We start from the raw sequence: 18,708 nt of genomic DNA, 5'->3' as shown, positions 1-18,708 counted from the left end.
GATTAGAGTAATCCACTAGAGATGAAATCAAACTAGATTAAATAGAATTTTTATACTTTAATTTTAATCTTTTCTTTAACTTGTTGGTAAAGCTTCTCCCATCTCCCCAAATTAGACCATTTTCTTGTAGCAAATATGCTTGGAGAAAAAGATGGAACAGAATTTTCTATGTTATGGTTAAATTGGTGGTAGAGAGAATGAGAAGGTGGTAGAGACAATATAAGAAACCCTTTGTGGCAACAGCTGTGGTTTCTGCTATGGAGGCTTTCTTCCAACTTTTCAATGGCATTATATCCCAGGGGAGTATAAGGATAAGACATTCTCTGTCCTCATGGGATTTGGTAGCTAGTAGTAGAGATAAGACACAGAAATATGAAAATATAATAAAATATACAAAGTATCATTTCAGTTTGGAAGAAGGGATTATTTCCAGGTGATGGTGGAGAAATCAGGGAAGACTTCAAGAGAAGGTCTAGAAAGACAAGTAAGAATTTATAGTCTAGAGTGGAAATGAAGACAGCATTCTAAATAGGAAATACACACCAAAATGTTAAAATAAGAAAATATATTATTAACAAATGAGTGTTATAGACAGGAAGTGCTAGGAGAATTCAAAGTAGGGGAGGGAAAAAAAGATCACTCTGCTGTATTGTTGAGGGTCAAAAGCTTTTTCTTTTTCTTCTTCAAATTAGGAACTATAAAGCAACTAGGACCAGTATCAAAGCCATTAAGATAGATGATGATCCATATAAAAAGTTCTGGGAAGGGAGAAGCTGACTTAAAACAGAGGTTGGCAGTCCATCACATTATGATGCCCTAAAATGAAGCTGTACTGATCTCTCTCTAACAGATCTAAATGTAGACTTTTAATAAGAATTAGAGACAACATTTTTTAAAATGCCCTGCCTCTTCTGCTTACTGCTTAAAAGGGAGGTTCAAAGTAAAAAAAAAAGTCTTACTAACATCCTATCACCTTAAAAGAAAAGACCACCTTGGAAGTATCAAGCACAGTGTCTTGCACACAGTAGGCACTTAAAAGATGACTGAAGAATGAAACAATCAGGTTCTTTTAGCCCTGATTATATTCCAATACTGTGAGGGGTTTTGCTTTAGTTTCTTTTTTTTTTTAATTAATTAATTTTTGGTTTTCAACATTCACTTCCTTAAGATTTTGAGTTCTAAATTTTCTCCTCCTCCCTTCCCTCCTCCCTCCCTACGACAATGCAAACTGATATAGGCTTATCATATTAAACCTATTTTTCACATTTGTCATGCTGTAAAGATGAATTAGAACCAATGGGAGAAACAACGAGAGAGAGAGAGAGAGAGAGAGAGAGAGAGAGAGAGAGAGAGAAATAGCAAACATTATGCTTCCATCTCCATTCAGACTCCTTAATTCTTTTTCTGGATATGGACAGTACCGTACATCATGAGTCTTTTGGAGTCGTCTTAGATCCTTGCTTACCGAGAAGAGCTAAGTCTATCAAAGTTAGTCACCAGACAATGTTGCTGTTACTGTGTACAATGTTCTCCTGGTTCTGCTCACTTCACACAGCATCAGTTTGTGTTAAGTCTTTCCAGGTTTTTCTTTAAAAAACATCTTTGCAACAAGCATCTTTGATAAAGATTTTGTTTCCAATATATATAAGAAACAGATTCAACTTTATAAACATAAGAGCCACTGCTCAATAGATAAATGCTTAAAAATATGATGAGGCAATTTTCAAAGGAAGGACAATCATATATGAACAATCATATAAAAATGTTTTAAGTCACTAATAATTACAGAAATGCAATTAACACTACTTTGAGGTTCTACCTCACACCTACCAGTTTGGCAAATATGACAAAGGAGGAAAATGACAAATGCTATACGGGCTTTGGGAAAACAGGTATAATAATGTACTGCTGGTAGAACTGTGAACTGTTCCAGCCACCTAAAAAGCAATTTAGAACTATGCCCATAAAGTTATCAAACTGTTAATACTCTTTAACCTAGCATACTCTATTAGACCTATAACCCAAAGAAAAAAATTTTTTAAATGAGGAAAAGGATCTACATGTACAAAAATATTTATAGCAGCCTTCTTGTGGCAGCCAAAAAATGTAAACTAACGTCCTTCTAATATAGAATGACTCAACAAATTGTAGTACATGAATGTAATGAACCATTTTTCCACAGGAAATTGGGAAGGCTTTTATGAACTGATACTGAGAGCAGAGAAAAAAACTAGGGGAACAATTTATACATTATAGTGGAAAAACAACTTTGAAAGATTCTGGAATCTTGGCAACAATAAACCATGAGTCCAAAAGAATGAAAATGAAACATGCCACTCATTTCCTGTTAGAGGTGATGGTTTTACAATGCAGAGACAAACACTGTTAGACACGGTTAATGTGGGAATTTGTTTTGCTGGACTATGTAAATATGTATTAAGAGATTAGTTTTTTGGAGATTTGTTTGGTTTTTTAAAAGTTTGTTTAAAAGGAGAGAGAGACAGTAGAAGGGACATATTAAATAATGTTTTTTCTTAAAAAAAAACTAAGCAAATACTAACACACTAAGAGAATGCTTATGCAGAAATATATAATATAGACATGTTGATTTTTTTTAAAAAGATAACCCACTTTACTGCTTAAACAAATAAAATTTAAGTGCAATATACAATTATTTAAATTAACTTCTCTACTAGAATACTTTAGAATTATTATTTTGGAACCGAAACTTACAGTTCAACAATAATTTCACTAATCTTGTCCATGTCTACTGGCTAAAGGCAAACTTTTGATGCAAACATATTATCATTTGTGAATATCTCTAAACTCACCTCACATTAAAGAAAATGGTAGTTTTAACTATTTTTTGAAATTGTATTGCTATAACAACATCTTTCTTAGTGGAGGATTATTCATTAGCACAGGAAATTTCAATTTAAGCATTTATGAATTTCAGAGTTTTCTGGAGAATAGCCATTTCCTTTAAGTAGCTATTTCCTATAATTACTAAATTAATGCAGTAAAAAGATATAAGCTTAATATATATACATACACATATGCATGCATACATACATACATATATAATATCACACACATATTTAAGCCATTAAAAACTGAATAGATTTAATTTATATTATCTATTCTGGTGTTTCTAGTTACCATGTAACAAAAATATAACTGGCTCTCCATAGCTCTACTTCCTCCCCAACAGAAGCTGATACAACAATCAGTCTCACCAGCTGCTTTCCATATTTCTCCTCTTTTCCCATCTCCTTAAATGCAACCTCAAGAGTTTTCCTAAGGTGTATACTATCTGTGGCACTTAATCTGAGTCTTATGTTGTATTGGCTAAGTCCCTTCTCATGTCTTCCCTTTCTTCTTCAACCCCAGAGTCACTAATGGAATCAATTCTTTTCAAAGGCTATCTTGTCCTTCAACTCTCAGCACTGCACTATCAACAGTTTAAGTACATTTGGAAACATCAAGGCGTGAATTTACCAATTCCTAAGTTTATAGGTGTTCTTCAGAGTTAAAGGTGACAAGCATTAATCTATTATTAATAAACAAAACATGGCAAAGTAATGTACTTGACTAAAATTTTCTGAGCTAATTTTCTGATCTCAGTGAAAAGGTAATGTTATGCCAATAAAAAATATTTTCAACAGAAAATATGAAACAACCAAAAGAAAACAGGTTTTGTTTTAATTAGCATTTCCTCTTCACAATGTGTGTGCATGTGTGTGCATGTGCGTGTGTGTGTGTGTGTGTGTGTGTGTGTGTGTGTGCATGTGTGTTCAATGTCTGTGATTAATCTGAAAATTAAATTCAGGTACACTGTTCACTAACTGTATTAATTTGCAAATGCAAAAGTTTATGATTCTAAGATTATTCAACCAATTCTCATGTGGTATGATCTCAAAGCCCTTCTCTATTCTTGGAGACAGATGGGTCATATACTTTGTTCTTGTCATCACCCACAAATATTCCACTTTGACATCCATAAACTCTGAAATTCCTTTGCTTGATCACAATCTGTTGTCATTCCACCTCTCATTTGCCTTAAAACCTCACATCCTATTCTTCATCATCACCTTACCCTCCAATCTCAGTTCTTACTCCTGCCTACCTTTTCTTCCCTTCTTCATCTTGCTCCAGTTTATTCCCACCACATCAGTAAGCCTTGCTAACTGGACCCATTACAAATATGCTAGATAATCTCAACTGCGATGTCATTGCAGCAACAGTCTTTTTATGGTGCAGTGGATAGAGCACTTGGAATCATAAAGACTCATCTTCCTGAGTTCAAATCTGGCCTCAGATATTTACTAGTTGGGTGACCCTGGGCAAGTCACTTAACTCTGTTTGCCTCAGTTTCTCATCTGTAAAATGAGATGGAGAAGGAAATGGCAAACCACTTCAGTATTTTTACCAAGAAAACCCCAAAATGGGTTCACAAAGAGTCAGACATAACTGAAATGGAATAACAACCATAAAATGACTCACTATACCATTCACCAGAGGCTTTTTCCAACCTTTCATTATTCCTCAAACCTCCTAGAGATTTACCTCTCCTCACCCTCTTGACTGAGGACTTTGCATTATATTTCCCAGAAAAAAATGAGGCCATTTGCTGAGAACTTCCTCTTCTCCCACACTTCTCATTTTATATATGCTAGGTGGCTTCTTCCTGCCAAGGTCATTTTTACAGATGCAGAACTGAGGTAAACCGGGTTCAGTAACTTGCCTAGTATCACAAAGCTTGTAAGTGTCTGAGGCTAGATTTGAATTCAGGAAGATATTTTCTTTACTTTTCTTTATTTTAAAAGGCAATTGAGGTTAAGTGACTTGCCCAGGGTTACACAGCTAGTAAATGTCAAGTGTTTGGTCTGAGGCCAGATTTGAACTCACGTCCTCCTGACTTCAGGGCCAGTGCTCTATCCACTGCACCACCTAGCTGCCCCCAAGATATTTTCTTGATTTCAGGCTGAGCAGTCTATCTATTGTGCCACCTAACTGCCCCTTCTTAACTCTTACAGTCTGGCTTCTGACCTGATAATTCAATCAGAAATACTCTTCTTAATTGCCAAATCTAATGGCCTCTCTCAAACTGCATTATTCTGAACTTCTATGCAGCCTCTGATACTATTCCTCAACAATTTCTCTCTCTGTTTTCAGGACACTATTCTCTTCTGGTTCTCTTCCTACCTATCTGTCTGCTCCTCCTTGATACTCCTTTGCTGGATATATGTCCAGGTCATGGCCTCTTACTTGGGGTGTTCCAAAGGACTCAATCTCTTTTCCATCTATGGTATTTCACTTGGTGAGCTCATCAGCTCCCATGGATTCAATTGTTATCTCTATGCTGATAATTACTGCAAATTTACTTAATTCAGCTCTAACCTCTAGGCTGACCTCCAGGCTCACATCGCAAACAGTTTATCGGATATCTCAAACTGGATATCTCTTAGACATCTTAAACTGAACATGCCCAAAACTGAATTCATCATCTGTGTTCCTAAGCTTCCCTTTCTTCCTAACTTCCCTATTACTGCCAAGGTACTACCATCCTCCCAGCCACTCAGGCTTGCAATCTAGGTATTATTTTCAACTCCCTACTGGTCTCACTCCCCATAACATCCAATCAGTTCCCAAGAACTGTTTATTCTATTTTCATAACATCTTATATCCCACCCCCTCTCCTTCCTCCCCTTCTCTTCTCTGACACTACCATCACCCTGGTACAGGAAGTCATCACATTACAGTGACTGGCACACTGTAGGCCCCTAACAGTCAATTGATACTAGGATTACTGCAACAGCCTGCTGGTTGGTCTCCCTTCCTCAGGACTTTACCCAGTATAGTACATCTTGCACTCAGCTATTAAATTTATCTTACTAACATACAAGTGTGACTATGTGGCTCCTCACCCCCATGTTCCATAAACTTCAGTGACACCTTACCACCTCCAGGATCAAATATAAAATCTTCTGTTCACATTTAGAGCCCATCATAAACTGGCTTCCTAATACATTTCTGGTTTTCTTTTACTACAAACACAAACTCTGCAAGCCAGTGACACTGGCCTCCTCGCTGTTCTCTTCACAAGACACTCTATCATCTGACTCTGCAGATTTTCACTGGTTGTCTCTCCTGCCTGGAATGCTCTCCCTCCTCAACTCTGCCTCCTGGCTTTCCTGGATTCTTTAAGCCCTAGCTTAAATCCTACTTTCCAAAAGAAGCCCTTCCAGATTCCCCATAATTCTAGTGTCTTCCCCTCTGTCAATTATCTCCAATTTGTCCTATAAATTTTTTGTTTGTAGACAATTGTTTTCACGTGGTCTCCCCATGAAACTGTGAGCCACTTTCTTTAACCCCCAGAACTTAACACACACCTGACACACAGCAGGTGAGTAATAAAAATCTTGCTGACTTGACCTGGAGTCAGAGAGACCTGGGTTTAAATTCTACCTTAAGATACTTGCCTAGCTGTGCGACTAGAACAAGCCACTACATTTCTAAGACTCTAAGTTTCCTCATTTGTGAAACAGAGACAATAATGGCATCTACCTAGCAACTTAACAGGGTTGTTATGAGAAGTCAATAAGACAATATATAAAAAGCATTTTGCAAACCATGAAAAACTATACAGATATGAACTATTATTATTGTGGTCATCATCAACCTAGTTACATTCCTCTAGATACTCTCCAACTTACAAAAACCAATGCTTAAATCTGGTGCCCAGAATTTAACATTCAATACTCAAGACAGAGAACAGCAAGATTATAACCTTCCAAATTTTGAATGTGACCCCTCTTTTAATGAAGTTTAGCTTAGACTGCATTAGCTTTTGTGGCTGACAAATCATACTGATTCACAGTGACCTCGCAGTCTATTAAAAGCTCTAGATCTCTTCTAAACAGAATGTTTTGTATAGTTATGCTTCGCCCCTCTCTCTGAGTCTACTTTGCATTTATCTGTATCAAGTTTTATTATATTAGATTTGGCTCAATGTCTTAACCTGTCAAGACACCTATAATTGTTATGAGGCTTGGCCAATTTCACATAGTTAGTAAAGGCCAGAAATAAGACTTCCATACTCCAAACCCAAAACTAGCTACTATATCAGGTTGCCTCCAAATAAGAAAAATAAAAATGAACAGACCAAATGAAACAGGACTGCAAATGACTAATTCTACAAATTACACATTTGTTAACCTCAAAAACAAAAGATCTGTATACTGGATTTTAATTCAATAGTGAGCGCCCCCAATTTGCCTTTTTGGCAATTGGGGTTAAGTGACTTGCCCAGGGTCACACAGCTACTAAGTGTCAAATGGTTGGTCTGAATCCGGATTTGAACTCAGGTCCTCCTGACTTCAGGGCCGGTGCTCTACCCACTGTGAAACCTAGCTGCCCCTCCCTTTTTTTTTTTTAACTTCTTTACCATGTATTTAGCATAGATTTGTGATGCCTAAGTATATTAAAATATTTAACAAAAATCTCTCACCTTCTGGAGCATCTGCATCACATTTCCTTGGCACAGAGAGTGTATGGTTCCCTTTATGGTCAACATATGTTGCATTGCTCTGGAAGAAGAAAAATAGTTAGGATACAACTTCTTTCAATGGAATATTATATTTCTAATGATTTTAAAGTGTTTTAGTAAAAATGCTTTAATCTGAATGTCAAAGCTCACAAATTTCTGTAGTAAAGGGAAGCAAAAAAACCAAAACCAAAAACAAAAAACCAAAGCCACCTTAAAACAGAAGAACTATTGACGGAACAGGAGCTAGAGGAGTTCTGATAGAATACAAAGAGGTAGGGCAGCTAGGCAGCTCGGTGGATAGAGTACTGGGCCTGGAGTCGGGAAGACCTGAGTTCAAATCTGGCCTCATATACTTACTAGTTGTGTGAACCTGGGCAAGTCAGTTAACTTCTGTTTGCCCTAACCCACTGGAGAACAAAATGGCAAGCCATTCCAGTATCATCTGCTAAGAAAACCCCATGGACAGTACTGGCATGCTATGGTTCAAGGGGTCACAGAGCTGGACACAACTGAACAGCAACAGCTGAAATAGATATACTACAAACTCCTATAAATAAGCCATTGTAACACAATAATACTTTACAATGATAGCACTGGTGTCATGTATTGTTATACTAAGTTACATACGATGTAGTATAAGTAGTACTTACACAGTAACCTACTTCAAGTTTACAAAGTTTGTTACGCATTAGCAAACCTAAGACAGTATATCCTATGGTAGCAATAAACCAATTCAGTGGCACAAGAGCCATTGACAAATGACAGAATAGGCCACATTTTTTTTAAGGCCATCCTTTTTTCCCCTCTAAAATCTCTTGTTGCCAACCTGTCAAAGTCCAAGAGAAGCATTATGTCTAATAATCTCTGAATGGTAATAAATTTGAACCTAACAAATAACAAGACTTAATTTAAATTCATATTTTTTTCTCCAGGACACACCAGGGTAAGCCATCTATTCTAACCTGTCTTTTTTACATCATCCCTGGCAGTTAGTCACCAGTTTCTTTTTAAAACCATTCAGTGACGGGGAACACTGTACCTCCAGAGACAGCCTGCTTTGATATAGCTCTATTTGTTAGGAAGTGTCTTCTTACATCAGTGGTCTCCAAAACTTATGCAATAATATATCCTCCTACTCTTAAAAAATAAGTAATAAACTGCTATGCCTCTCTTCTTTTTTGTGGTACAAATAGCTTAAAGTGAATTGATAACAGTTTAATTACTAACCTATTTAATTATTTTAATAACAGATTTTAAAGATTTTAAAAACTAGACCAAAGATATTTATTCCTTTACAATTTTCATATTTATAACATAACATAAAATAACAACCAAGTACATGTAGCTGTCCAGAAGCCACTGGTCCCAGGAGCTCATTCAGAGTTGAGGGAGTCCCAGTCTCTAGTGAATAATGTGCTACCAGAATCATATGATAGAGACACAGAGGGAATTCAGGCTCCAATAATCTACAACTTGAAAGACATAATGGTAGAGTAGATACAGAGCTCACTATAGAACCAGGTTCAAGCTCCTCCTCTGACCCATGCTGGCTCTGTGACTCTGAACAGGTCGCTTAACCTCTTTGTGTTCTAGCCAACTCTCAAGCCTCTAAACTGGATGGACACTGCATTGATAGAAGGTACTTCCTCACTGAGAGTTCTCTGCACTGAAGAAGTCATGATATGTCTCAGGGAGGTTTGTTTTTCACCACAAATTTCTGAAAAGTTATATAATGGATAATACTGAGATTTATAATTTTTTTCCTGACCATTAATTGAGGTAGATATTTTGTCTTCCTAACAGCTACTGCCAAAAATCCAGTTTCACAGAAATAATGTTACAAACAGTAGTAATATTTGCTATCATTCTGTTTGAAATTCAACAAAGAGTTCCTTTATGGGTCACCAAAACTGAGTAAGATTTTCAGGTTCAAACATTTGTTTTGACTTTAAAACTATCAATTCTTACTATTTTTGATCACATGGAATAACATCAAATGTATTATATTTGTCCATGGCTAATTGGTTATCTTTCATATTTAGAAATATCAAGGTCTTTATAAAAAGAGAATTGTATCTCTAGATCAGTAAAATGGCAAGTAATTGAATCTTTACTTTTTTGACTGACCTCATAATTGCAGGGCAGGTATTTTTAAGATTGGCAAACATGAAAACATATTCTGCAAATGTTTGCCATAGTTCTAATTTTTCATAACTGCAACTGCAATCATTTTCATTAATGTAATTTGCCTTTCCAGATCAGAATATTAATTTGATAACCTTGAACTGATTTAGAGTAATTTTTTAGAAACTGTCTACCAAATACAAAAGTTTTGGGAGGAAATTGTTACAAAAGTAATTTTTTTTGTTTCATCTTTATTATTACCATCAAGAAAACAACAATTTCTTCTAGTATATCTCCTCACAAAACACCATGTATTTTACCTACTTGCTATTTATTCTTCTTATTCTGTATGTATTTCCATATGTCATTTTTGTCTTCCCTGTCAGAACACTAGTATTCTTTGTGAGTAAGGATTATTTTATTCTTTGCATTTGTATCTAAAGTGACTGGCACATGATACATAAATACTGACTGATTAAAAAAATTCCAATGATACTGACCATTGCTTTTTATCTTTGATTCTTGTATAATTAAATATACTTTCCCCTCCAACAGAATTCCTAGCCAGCTTCCCAGCCAGTTTATTCTGAGTGTTAGAGCTCCTGACACCTTTTAGGACAGTGACACTCATTTGTATTCATGATGTTATCTGTCCTTGCTTCCATCTTCCATATAATAATCTAAATTGGTTGAGTTCCCTGCAAATCCATATCATTCTTTTGAGATAAGCTCCCTCATTCCATCTTCAGAACCTCATCCTTAAGAATTTCTAATTCCTCACAGGCAGACTTCCTCTTCTATAGCATGATTGAGTACAGGGTACAGGATCCTAGCTAGACTTTCTCTGAATCTTTTTGAAGTATGTTCTCCAAAAACCAAGAGTGCATGTCACTCTGTGCCTGGCTTTCCTCTTCTTTCATGAATTTTAAGATAGAATGGTCACATCTTTTCCACTCTATAGTTCTCAACATTTTTAGTTCAGCCACCAATTATTCTTTATTTGGTCACTGTAGGTACAGAGTAGCAGTTCCACTTGTCACTTCTATCTTTGAAAGGACCAAGTCACCACAAAAGCAAGCCAAGAATTTAGCTGCTCTGCTTTTGGCAGAGAGACGTAACACATGATTGGAGAGCTGACATAGTCTAACACTTTTATAGCACGCCTCCAAGACAGGCTTGTGATCTCTGTCCTGAGCTCCTAGTTGATCTCCTGCCTTGGTCTAGTTTATCTGTAATACACACTTCCACAAAAAATAACACTAGTTTCTCTTTCTGGTACTTATCCACATGATCACTACCATGTTTCCTGCCTCAGATTCCATAGTTCCTCAAAAAAAAAAACACCTTTCACTTCAATGCTTTGAGGCACCTATGTATGATCTTTGGCATGTCATAGTCCAAAAACACAGATCTACACAGCCCTCATTCATGTCTGCCTATACTGTACAACTCTTCCTCCAGTCATCTTGTAAATTCACAATCAGGGATCCACCAAACATGCTGGTAGAGTAGGGGATGTTGGGGGTGAGGAGTGGTAGGGAAAAGGAAGAGCTTCTTCAAGAACTCTTGATATTTGAATGTATACAACTGAAATATGTATCCTATCCATCAATGACTTCCTGACTTTTTCCTTCAGTCATATATTTTTGATGATCCACTGTGGTGGATTTATGGGAAGACACAGGGAAAAAAAAGTCACATAGTAGAAAGGCATGTATGGGAAGCAAATATGTATCACTAGAAATAGTATCAACATCAATGAATCAGAGATTCATCTAAGTATGAAGAATAACTTCACAGAATGAAAAGGTATGGATGGGGTGAAATCTATCTCAATGAAAGGAGTACATACCTACATCACCAATATCACTATATTAAAGATTTGTTACTTCACTGATGTTACTACATTGATGAAGATTACAAATTATGTAGATAAGTCTGAGAGAGTTGCACAAGTCTCAAAAAGGATCAGATCAGTATTTGTGAGAGTTATATAAAAAGGCTTACAGAAATAATGAGGAAAATACACATCTTGAGCTATCACTGGATTATTTAGCTCCTACCCTTCCATATTCTCTGTATTCTCTCCTAAACCTACTCATTATCACCTTAACTTCTAGCTATTCCATTTCCTTTCAATCACCCAGGCCAACAGTCCTATGCTGGACTCCTTTTACAATTCTTTATGCTATAGTTCATCAGTTCAACTACACACTGTCCTTTACTCCCTAACCCCTTTCTCTCTTATCCTATAACCTTATTTACTCCTTCCCAAATCAAACCTTGGGTTACCCCCACCACTGGCCTACTTTGCTTCCCTCTCACCTATGCTGCTAAATGGTGTTGGAGGAAATCACAAAACTAAGCTGACTGAGTCAAGTGTAAATTTATGCTAAAACCTTAATTGGGTCTTCACTGCTGCGTGGCTACTTTTTTTTATTGTTCCGTAATGGATTACTGTGAATTCCACAACAATTGTAAACCCTTTTTCCCTCCCTCCTCAAGCCTCCAGCAGCCTTTCCCCACCCTAGCAGCTAAGAACTTTGCCTCCTAATACAGGATGAAAAGAGACCAATCACAAGGTTCTTTCCCTCTAGTTTATATTTCAAAACCTCAAAAATTATCCTTTATTTCTCCTTCTTAGATCCTGTCTCTGATCAAGAGGCAGACTTAGATTCCATCACCCCCTGTCTTCTCTGGTAGCTTATTCCCCAAATCATAAGTTTTCTTTCTTAGCTTCAATATCTCTCAACCTATAGTTCTTTCCCTAATGCTTAAAAACATTCCTAAGTCACCCTCAACCTTAGAAAACTTTTACTTGACCTTGCCATGCTCTAGTGCTATTCTTCTCTTTGACAGCCAAACTCCTAGAAAAATATCTACTTTTTTCTCAAACCCCTGAAGTACTATTTCTAACCTCACCATTTGGCTTAAAACTTCTCTTTAACTGCGAAATCTGATAGATTATTCTCAGTCTTCACCTTCTTGACTTCTCTGCAGCACCCAACATAGCTGAGCTCCCCTTCCCTTGTCCCCTGGATATTTTCTCCTCCCCAAATTTTTGTGACACTGACTTTCTCTTGATTCTCCTTCAAACTGATTGTGCATTCTCAGTCTCTTTTACTGGATCATCATTACTTCCTGTCAAGGGGTTGGTCTTTGGTCCGCGCCTTTACTCTCTCATCCATTTCTCAGTAATCTGCTCCCATGGGTTCATCTAAATGACTATGAAAATCAATCTATACAATATCCATTCCTATTAAAAACACTAGAGAGCATAGGAACAAATGGAGTCTTCCTTAAAATGATAGATAGCATCTATAGCATCTAACTAAAACCATCAGGAGGAATTAAAAGTATTGGGGATAAGCTAGAAGCATTTCCAATAAAATCAGGGGTGAAACAAAGATGTCCATTATCACCACTGTTATTCAATATTGTACTAGAAATGTTAGCTTTAGCAATAAGAGAAGAAAATAAAAATGAAGGAATTAGAATAGGCAAAGAAGAAACAAAACTATCACTCTTTGCAGATGATATAATAGTATGCTTAGAGAATCAAGTAAAAACTTACTTGAAATAATAAACAAATTTAGCAAAGTTGCAGGATATAAAACAAGCCCACATAAATCATCGGCATTTCAATATATTACTATATCCCAATCAAACTACCAGAAAATTATTTCATAGAGCTAGAAAAAACAATAACAAAATTCATCTGGAAGAACAAAAAGTTCAGACTATCAAGGGAAGAAATGAAAAGAAACTCAAGAGAAGGTGGCCTAGGTATACCAGATCTTAAATTGTATTATAAAGCAGCAATCATCAAAACTACTTGGTATTGGCTAAGAAATAAGAGTGGTGGATATATGGAATAGGTTAGGTATGCAAGACACAACAGTCAATGACTATAGTAATCTATTATTTGATAAACCCAAAGACCCCAGTTTCTGGGATAAGAACTCACTCTTTGACAAAAACTACTGGGAAAACTGGAAAAGACTATGGTAGAAACTAGGCATAGACCAACATGTTATACCCTATACCAAGACAAAGTCACAATGGGTACATGATTTAGATATAAAGACTGATACTAAAAGCAAACTAGGAGAGCAAGGAATAGTTTACCTATCAGATCTATGGAGAAGGGAAGAATTTATGAACCAAACAAGAGATAGAGAACATTATGAAATGCAAAATGGATGACTTTGATTACATTAAATCAAAAAGGTTTTGCACAAACAAAGCCAATACAACCAAGATTAGAAAGGAAGCAGAAAGCTGGGAAACAATTTTCATGATTAAGGCCTCATTTCTAAAATACATAGAGAATTGAGTCAAATTTATAAGAATATAAGTCATTCTCAAATTGATAAATGGTCAAAGGACATGAACAGATACTTTTCAGAGGAAGAAATTAAAGCTATCTATAGTTATACAAAAAAATACTCTAAATCACTATTGATTAAAGAAATGCAAATCAAAAAGACTCTGAGATATCACATCACACCTATTAGACTGGCTAACATGACAAAACAGAAAAATGATAAATGTTGGAGAAGATGTGGGAAAACTGGAACACTAATGCATTGTTGGTGGAGTTGTGAACCAACCAAGCCATTCTGGAGAGCAATTTGGAACTATGCCCAAAGGGCTACATGCAATACCACTTCTATGTCTATATCCCAAAGAGATTATAAGAATGGAAAAGGACCCACATGTACAACAATACTTACAGCAGCTCTTATTGTGGTGGCAAAGAATTGGAAATTGAGGGGATGCCCATCAATTGTGGAATGGCTGAACAAGTTGTGGTATATAAATGTAATGGAATACTATTGTGCTATAAGAAATGATGAGCAGGTAGACTTCAGAAAAACCTGGAACAACTTATATGAACTGATGCTGAGTGAAATGTACAGAACCAAAAGAACACTGTACACAGTAACAGCCACATTGTGCGATGACTGACTTTGATACACTTAGCTCTTCTCAGCAGTACAAGGATCTAAGAAAACTCCAAAAGACTCATGATGGAAATACTATCCACATCCTGAAAAAGAACCATGGAGTGAGAATGCAAATGGAAGCATGCTATTTGCTCTCCTTTTCTTTTGTTGTTTTGTTTTATTTCTTCTTCGTGGTTCCTCCCATTAGTTCTAATTCTTCTATACATCATGACTAATGTGAAAATATGCTTAATATGAATGTATAAGTACAGCCTATATCAGATTACACACCTTCTTGGGGAGGGGGGAGCAGAGGGAGGGAGAGAAAATTTAAAACTCAAAATCTTATGGAAGTGAATGGTGAGAACCAAAAATAAATAAATTATTTAAAAAAGAAAGAAAATCATTCTATAAGCATTTATAAAGTTCCTATCATGTGGTAGGTGCTGGGGATACCAAGACAAAAATAAAATCACCCCCACTCTCAAGGAGCTTCTAGATCTACATAACCAACCCTAATCTTTCTTCTGGTTTATGGTACCATACCACTAATTGTCTGCTAGACATTTCTAAGCAGAGGTCTCACGAGCATCTGAAAACATTATTTCTGAAAGAAAATTTAATATATTACACTCCCAAATGTACCCCTTTCCCTAACTCCCTCTTTTCTGTTAAAGGTGCCATTCATGATTCCAGCTAGGCTGGCAACCATGTCATCCTCAATTCTTTCTTCTCCTTCACTTTCCATATCCCTTCAGTTGCCAAGTGTCATCAGTTTCACTGGTTCAGTATTTCTCATATCCATCCCCATTTCTGTATTCCCATAACCAATTACCCTAGTTCAGGTTCTCACCATCCCCAGACGAGACCAATGCAAAAGCATCCTATACTGAACTATGGGCTTCAAGTCTCTACTAATGCAAAAGAGTTATTAATTCCCTTCTACATGCAAAGCACTGTGTATATACTAGGAACTGAAGATACAAAAAACAAAATGAAAGACGGTTGCCACTTGAGTTTACCTTTTGCTTGTGGGGTTAGGGAGGCAGATATAAAATATAAACAGGTAAGTTTATACTTAATCATTTAAGTAAAGCTGGGGGTCTAACAATTACAGGTTATAGGAAAGGCTTCCCTCTGGAGGTGGCTCACAAGCTGAGCCTTGAAGGAAGGAAGCTACAGAATCTGAAAAGTTAAGGTGAAAAGGAAGTGCACTTCCAGCCTGACTGACATCCTATGCAAATGTGCAGAGTTCAAGTACAAAGAATGGTCTTCAGAAAACAATAATGGGCCAGTTTGTTTGGAATGCAGAATGCATGAACATGTAGAGCAGGGTAATATGGACTAAGTCTAAAAAGGTAGGTTAGTGCCAGGTTTTGAAGGGTTTTTAACGTCCAAGTGGAGTTTCTATTTTATCTCTGTGGTAAGAGGGAGCCACTGAAAGTACTTTGAGACATGGGAGTGACAGTCAAACTTACATTTTTGTAAAATTACTTTGGCAGCCATGTGTAGATGGACTGGAGAGGGCACCATATAAAACGAATGTTACAAGATGCCTAAATATTGCACATTTGTGTTACAGACTTCAGAGGACAACTATTTGAGAGAATAGCCAAACTGCTCACAAACTCTAGTCTTCAGTCAAATTAAACAGGAGCCAAAGAATACCACAGCATGGGCATGAATCACTGTTTGTTTAGCACACACATTTAGTATATATACACACAACATTGCTAAGTAATGGCATAGCTTCTTCATGCAACAAGTAAGGGTGTGAAGAGAGGTGATAAAAGAACAAGATATACTCCCTTTCTTCTAGTAGCTTATAATCTAACTGAAACCAAGGCAAAACAAATATGAAACACGTATACAATACAGCGCATGGCAACACATGAAGATATGCCACAATGAGTACTATACTTTGATCTCTAACACTCAGCATAGTATCTCACACGTAGTAGGCATATACTCATGTTTGACACATTCAATTAAAAGACAGTCACCAATGGAAGATACTGTGATTTCAGAGGGCTTTGTGAAGTAGGGAAAATAAATTTGAGAGATTTGAATAGTCAGAAGAAAAAGGCAAAAATATCTCAGAAAAGGGAATAATCAAATGATTTTCAAATATAAAATATATATATTTGTGGAGACAAAGATAGTTATGTGACAGAAAAAGGCCAAATTAGTGAAGGTTTTGAAGGCTCATGTCAAAAGGTTAACCTTTGTTCTGTAGCAAAACACAGCCAATGAAGTTTTATGAGTGAGGAAGAAACATGATGTTATTTTAGAAAGATTAGAATGATTATGGAAATAGTACATAACATAGGCTGGAAGAGAGAAAAGATTAGAAAGAAGGAGACACAGGATGTTGAGTTGTCTTCTCTCTCCACATTAGTTAGAACAGAACTAGAAGAGAGTATTCTTCCATGCTCCTAGAAAATAAATGTAACTGAAATAGCAGAATTAATAAAGGAGCTCCCTCTGGGCCAGGACCTATGGGGGCTAAAATAACATTCTTCTAAACTATTTCCTTTTGGGAACTCATATTATTAGTCACATAGTCATTCAGTTAAAAGGGAATATTAGGAGTTTTAATAAAGCTCTGAACTAAAATGCAACAGCTTAGTACCTTAGGATTCATTTAAGAAAGCTTTCTAATGAAATTTAGTACATATTCTAATGAGAATTTTACAATAAATATGAATAATATAAATATAGTGTTATATAAATTAAGAAGTAGTTTAAGAAGTAATCTGATGAAACTGATAATCTTATGTCATACATCATTTAAACCACATCTACTTTCTCAGTATAATTAACATTAACTTGTAAATCAGGTTAAAAAAATCTTCAAAGATTAGAATAGTAAGGTGATGTAATTAAAATGAGGAAAATTAAGAGGATAAAAATAAGGTCCAAAACATGGATTAAAACACCAGTTACCCAAATACAGGATGTGGGAGACTTGATTAGGCTGCAAATTCATATGATGAAGGTATATGGATTTTGGTGGACTATAAACCTGACTCAACATGAGTAGGACTCAACTTAAATAGTGGACAAAAATGCTAATGCTTTAGGTTGCATTAATAGAGGCATAATGTCCAGAGAAAGTAATATTATAGCTCCATTGTACTATGCCTTAGTCAGATAATATGTGGTACTGTGTCTAGTTCTGGGTATTATCACATCATAGAGAGGTTACCAGTAAGAGCTGCGGATAGCCAGGATAGCAAAAGGGACAAAGAGTTATGCCATACAAAGATCAGTTGAAGAAATTGGAAATGTTTAGGTGAGAAAGAGAAGACTTAAATAGGAAGAGGGAGGTCATGATAATGTTCTAAAAATATATAAAGGGTTATCATGTGAACTAGATGGCCTCTATGTTCTGTTCCAGCTCTAAGATTCTATAGTCAAGCAAAATATAGATGAAAATATCTTAATATATAGTGCTCACCTCTATTAAGTATTTTTGGCTTCCATACATAACATACTGGGGGGCAAGACTGTAAATCATATAGCTAGTGTGAAGGACAATCAGCAGAAGTATCATGCAGAGAAATAAGAGTGCTTGGGGTCTGGTTCTACCTCTTCTGATCCTGTACAACTAGGGAAAAAAAATGTAGCATTAATACATTAGCAACACTGTTTAAGTAAAAAATTAACCTGGAATTCTCTGTTAAAGGAAATGCTTTTAATAATCAATCTTTTCCAAAAAAAAGTCTAAAAGCTCCTAATCACTGCTGGTGGTTATAAATGTGATGAAAAAAAAAAGCTCTTTCCACATAGGGCTTTTAGGTTAAATCTAGCTTATTTGTTTATAGAAAACAGTTACTGCAAAAGCTGCTAAGTCAAAAAGGGCCTATAAATGATCAATTTTAAAAATCAACAATCTAGATACTATAATATTACTTAACATAGTCAATATTTTTGTATTAACTTGAAGAGCAGGAGTTAATAATCTGGTGTTGACAAGTCTTTTTTCTTCTTTTTTTTAATGTTGATACCTATTTCAACATAACTGGTTTCCTTTATAAGCTGAAGTACTTTGTTATATGTATTTAAACACATTATTCTGAGAAG

At 36.0% G+C, this 18,708-nt stretch overlaps 1 protein-coding gene across 1 annotated transcript in view; it reads right to left on the bottom strand.

Annotated features, from left to right (window-relative positions):
- LMBRD1 (LMBR1 domain containing 1) overlaps positions 1–18,708 on the bottom strand; it is a 180,398-nt gene that overhangs the window by 19,751 nt on the left and 141,939 nt on the right. Inside the window, exons 13-14 of the mRNA XM_021000136.2 lie at positions 18,083–18,232; positions 7,511–7,589 (exon numbers count right to left, since the gene is read on the bottom strand). Of these exons, the coding sequence (XP_020855795.1) occupies positions 7,511–7,589; positions 18,083–18,232 (229 nt within the window). The remainder of the gene's footprint in view (positions 1–7,510; positions 7,590–18,082; positions 18,233–18,708) is intronic.

This window comes from Phascolarctos cinereus, unplaced genomic scaffold (genome assembly GCF_003287225.1).
Source record: "Phascolarctos cinereus isolate Bilbo 61053 unplaced genomic scaffold, phaCin_HiC Scaffold_5;HRSCAF=322, whole genome shotgun sequence".
Lineage (NCBI taxonomy): Eukaryota > Metazoa > Chordata > Mammalia > Diprotodontia > Phascolarctidae > Phascolarctos > Phascolarctos cinereus.
Note: the sequence above shows the minus strand (reverse complement) of the source record. Positions and strands in the feature narration are given on the sequence as shown.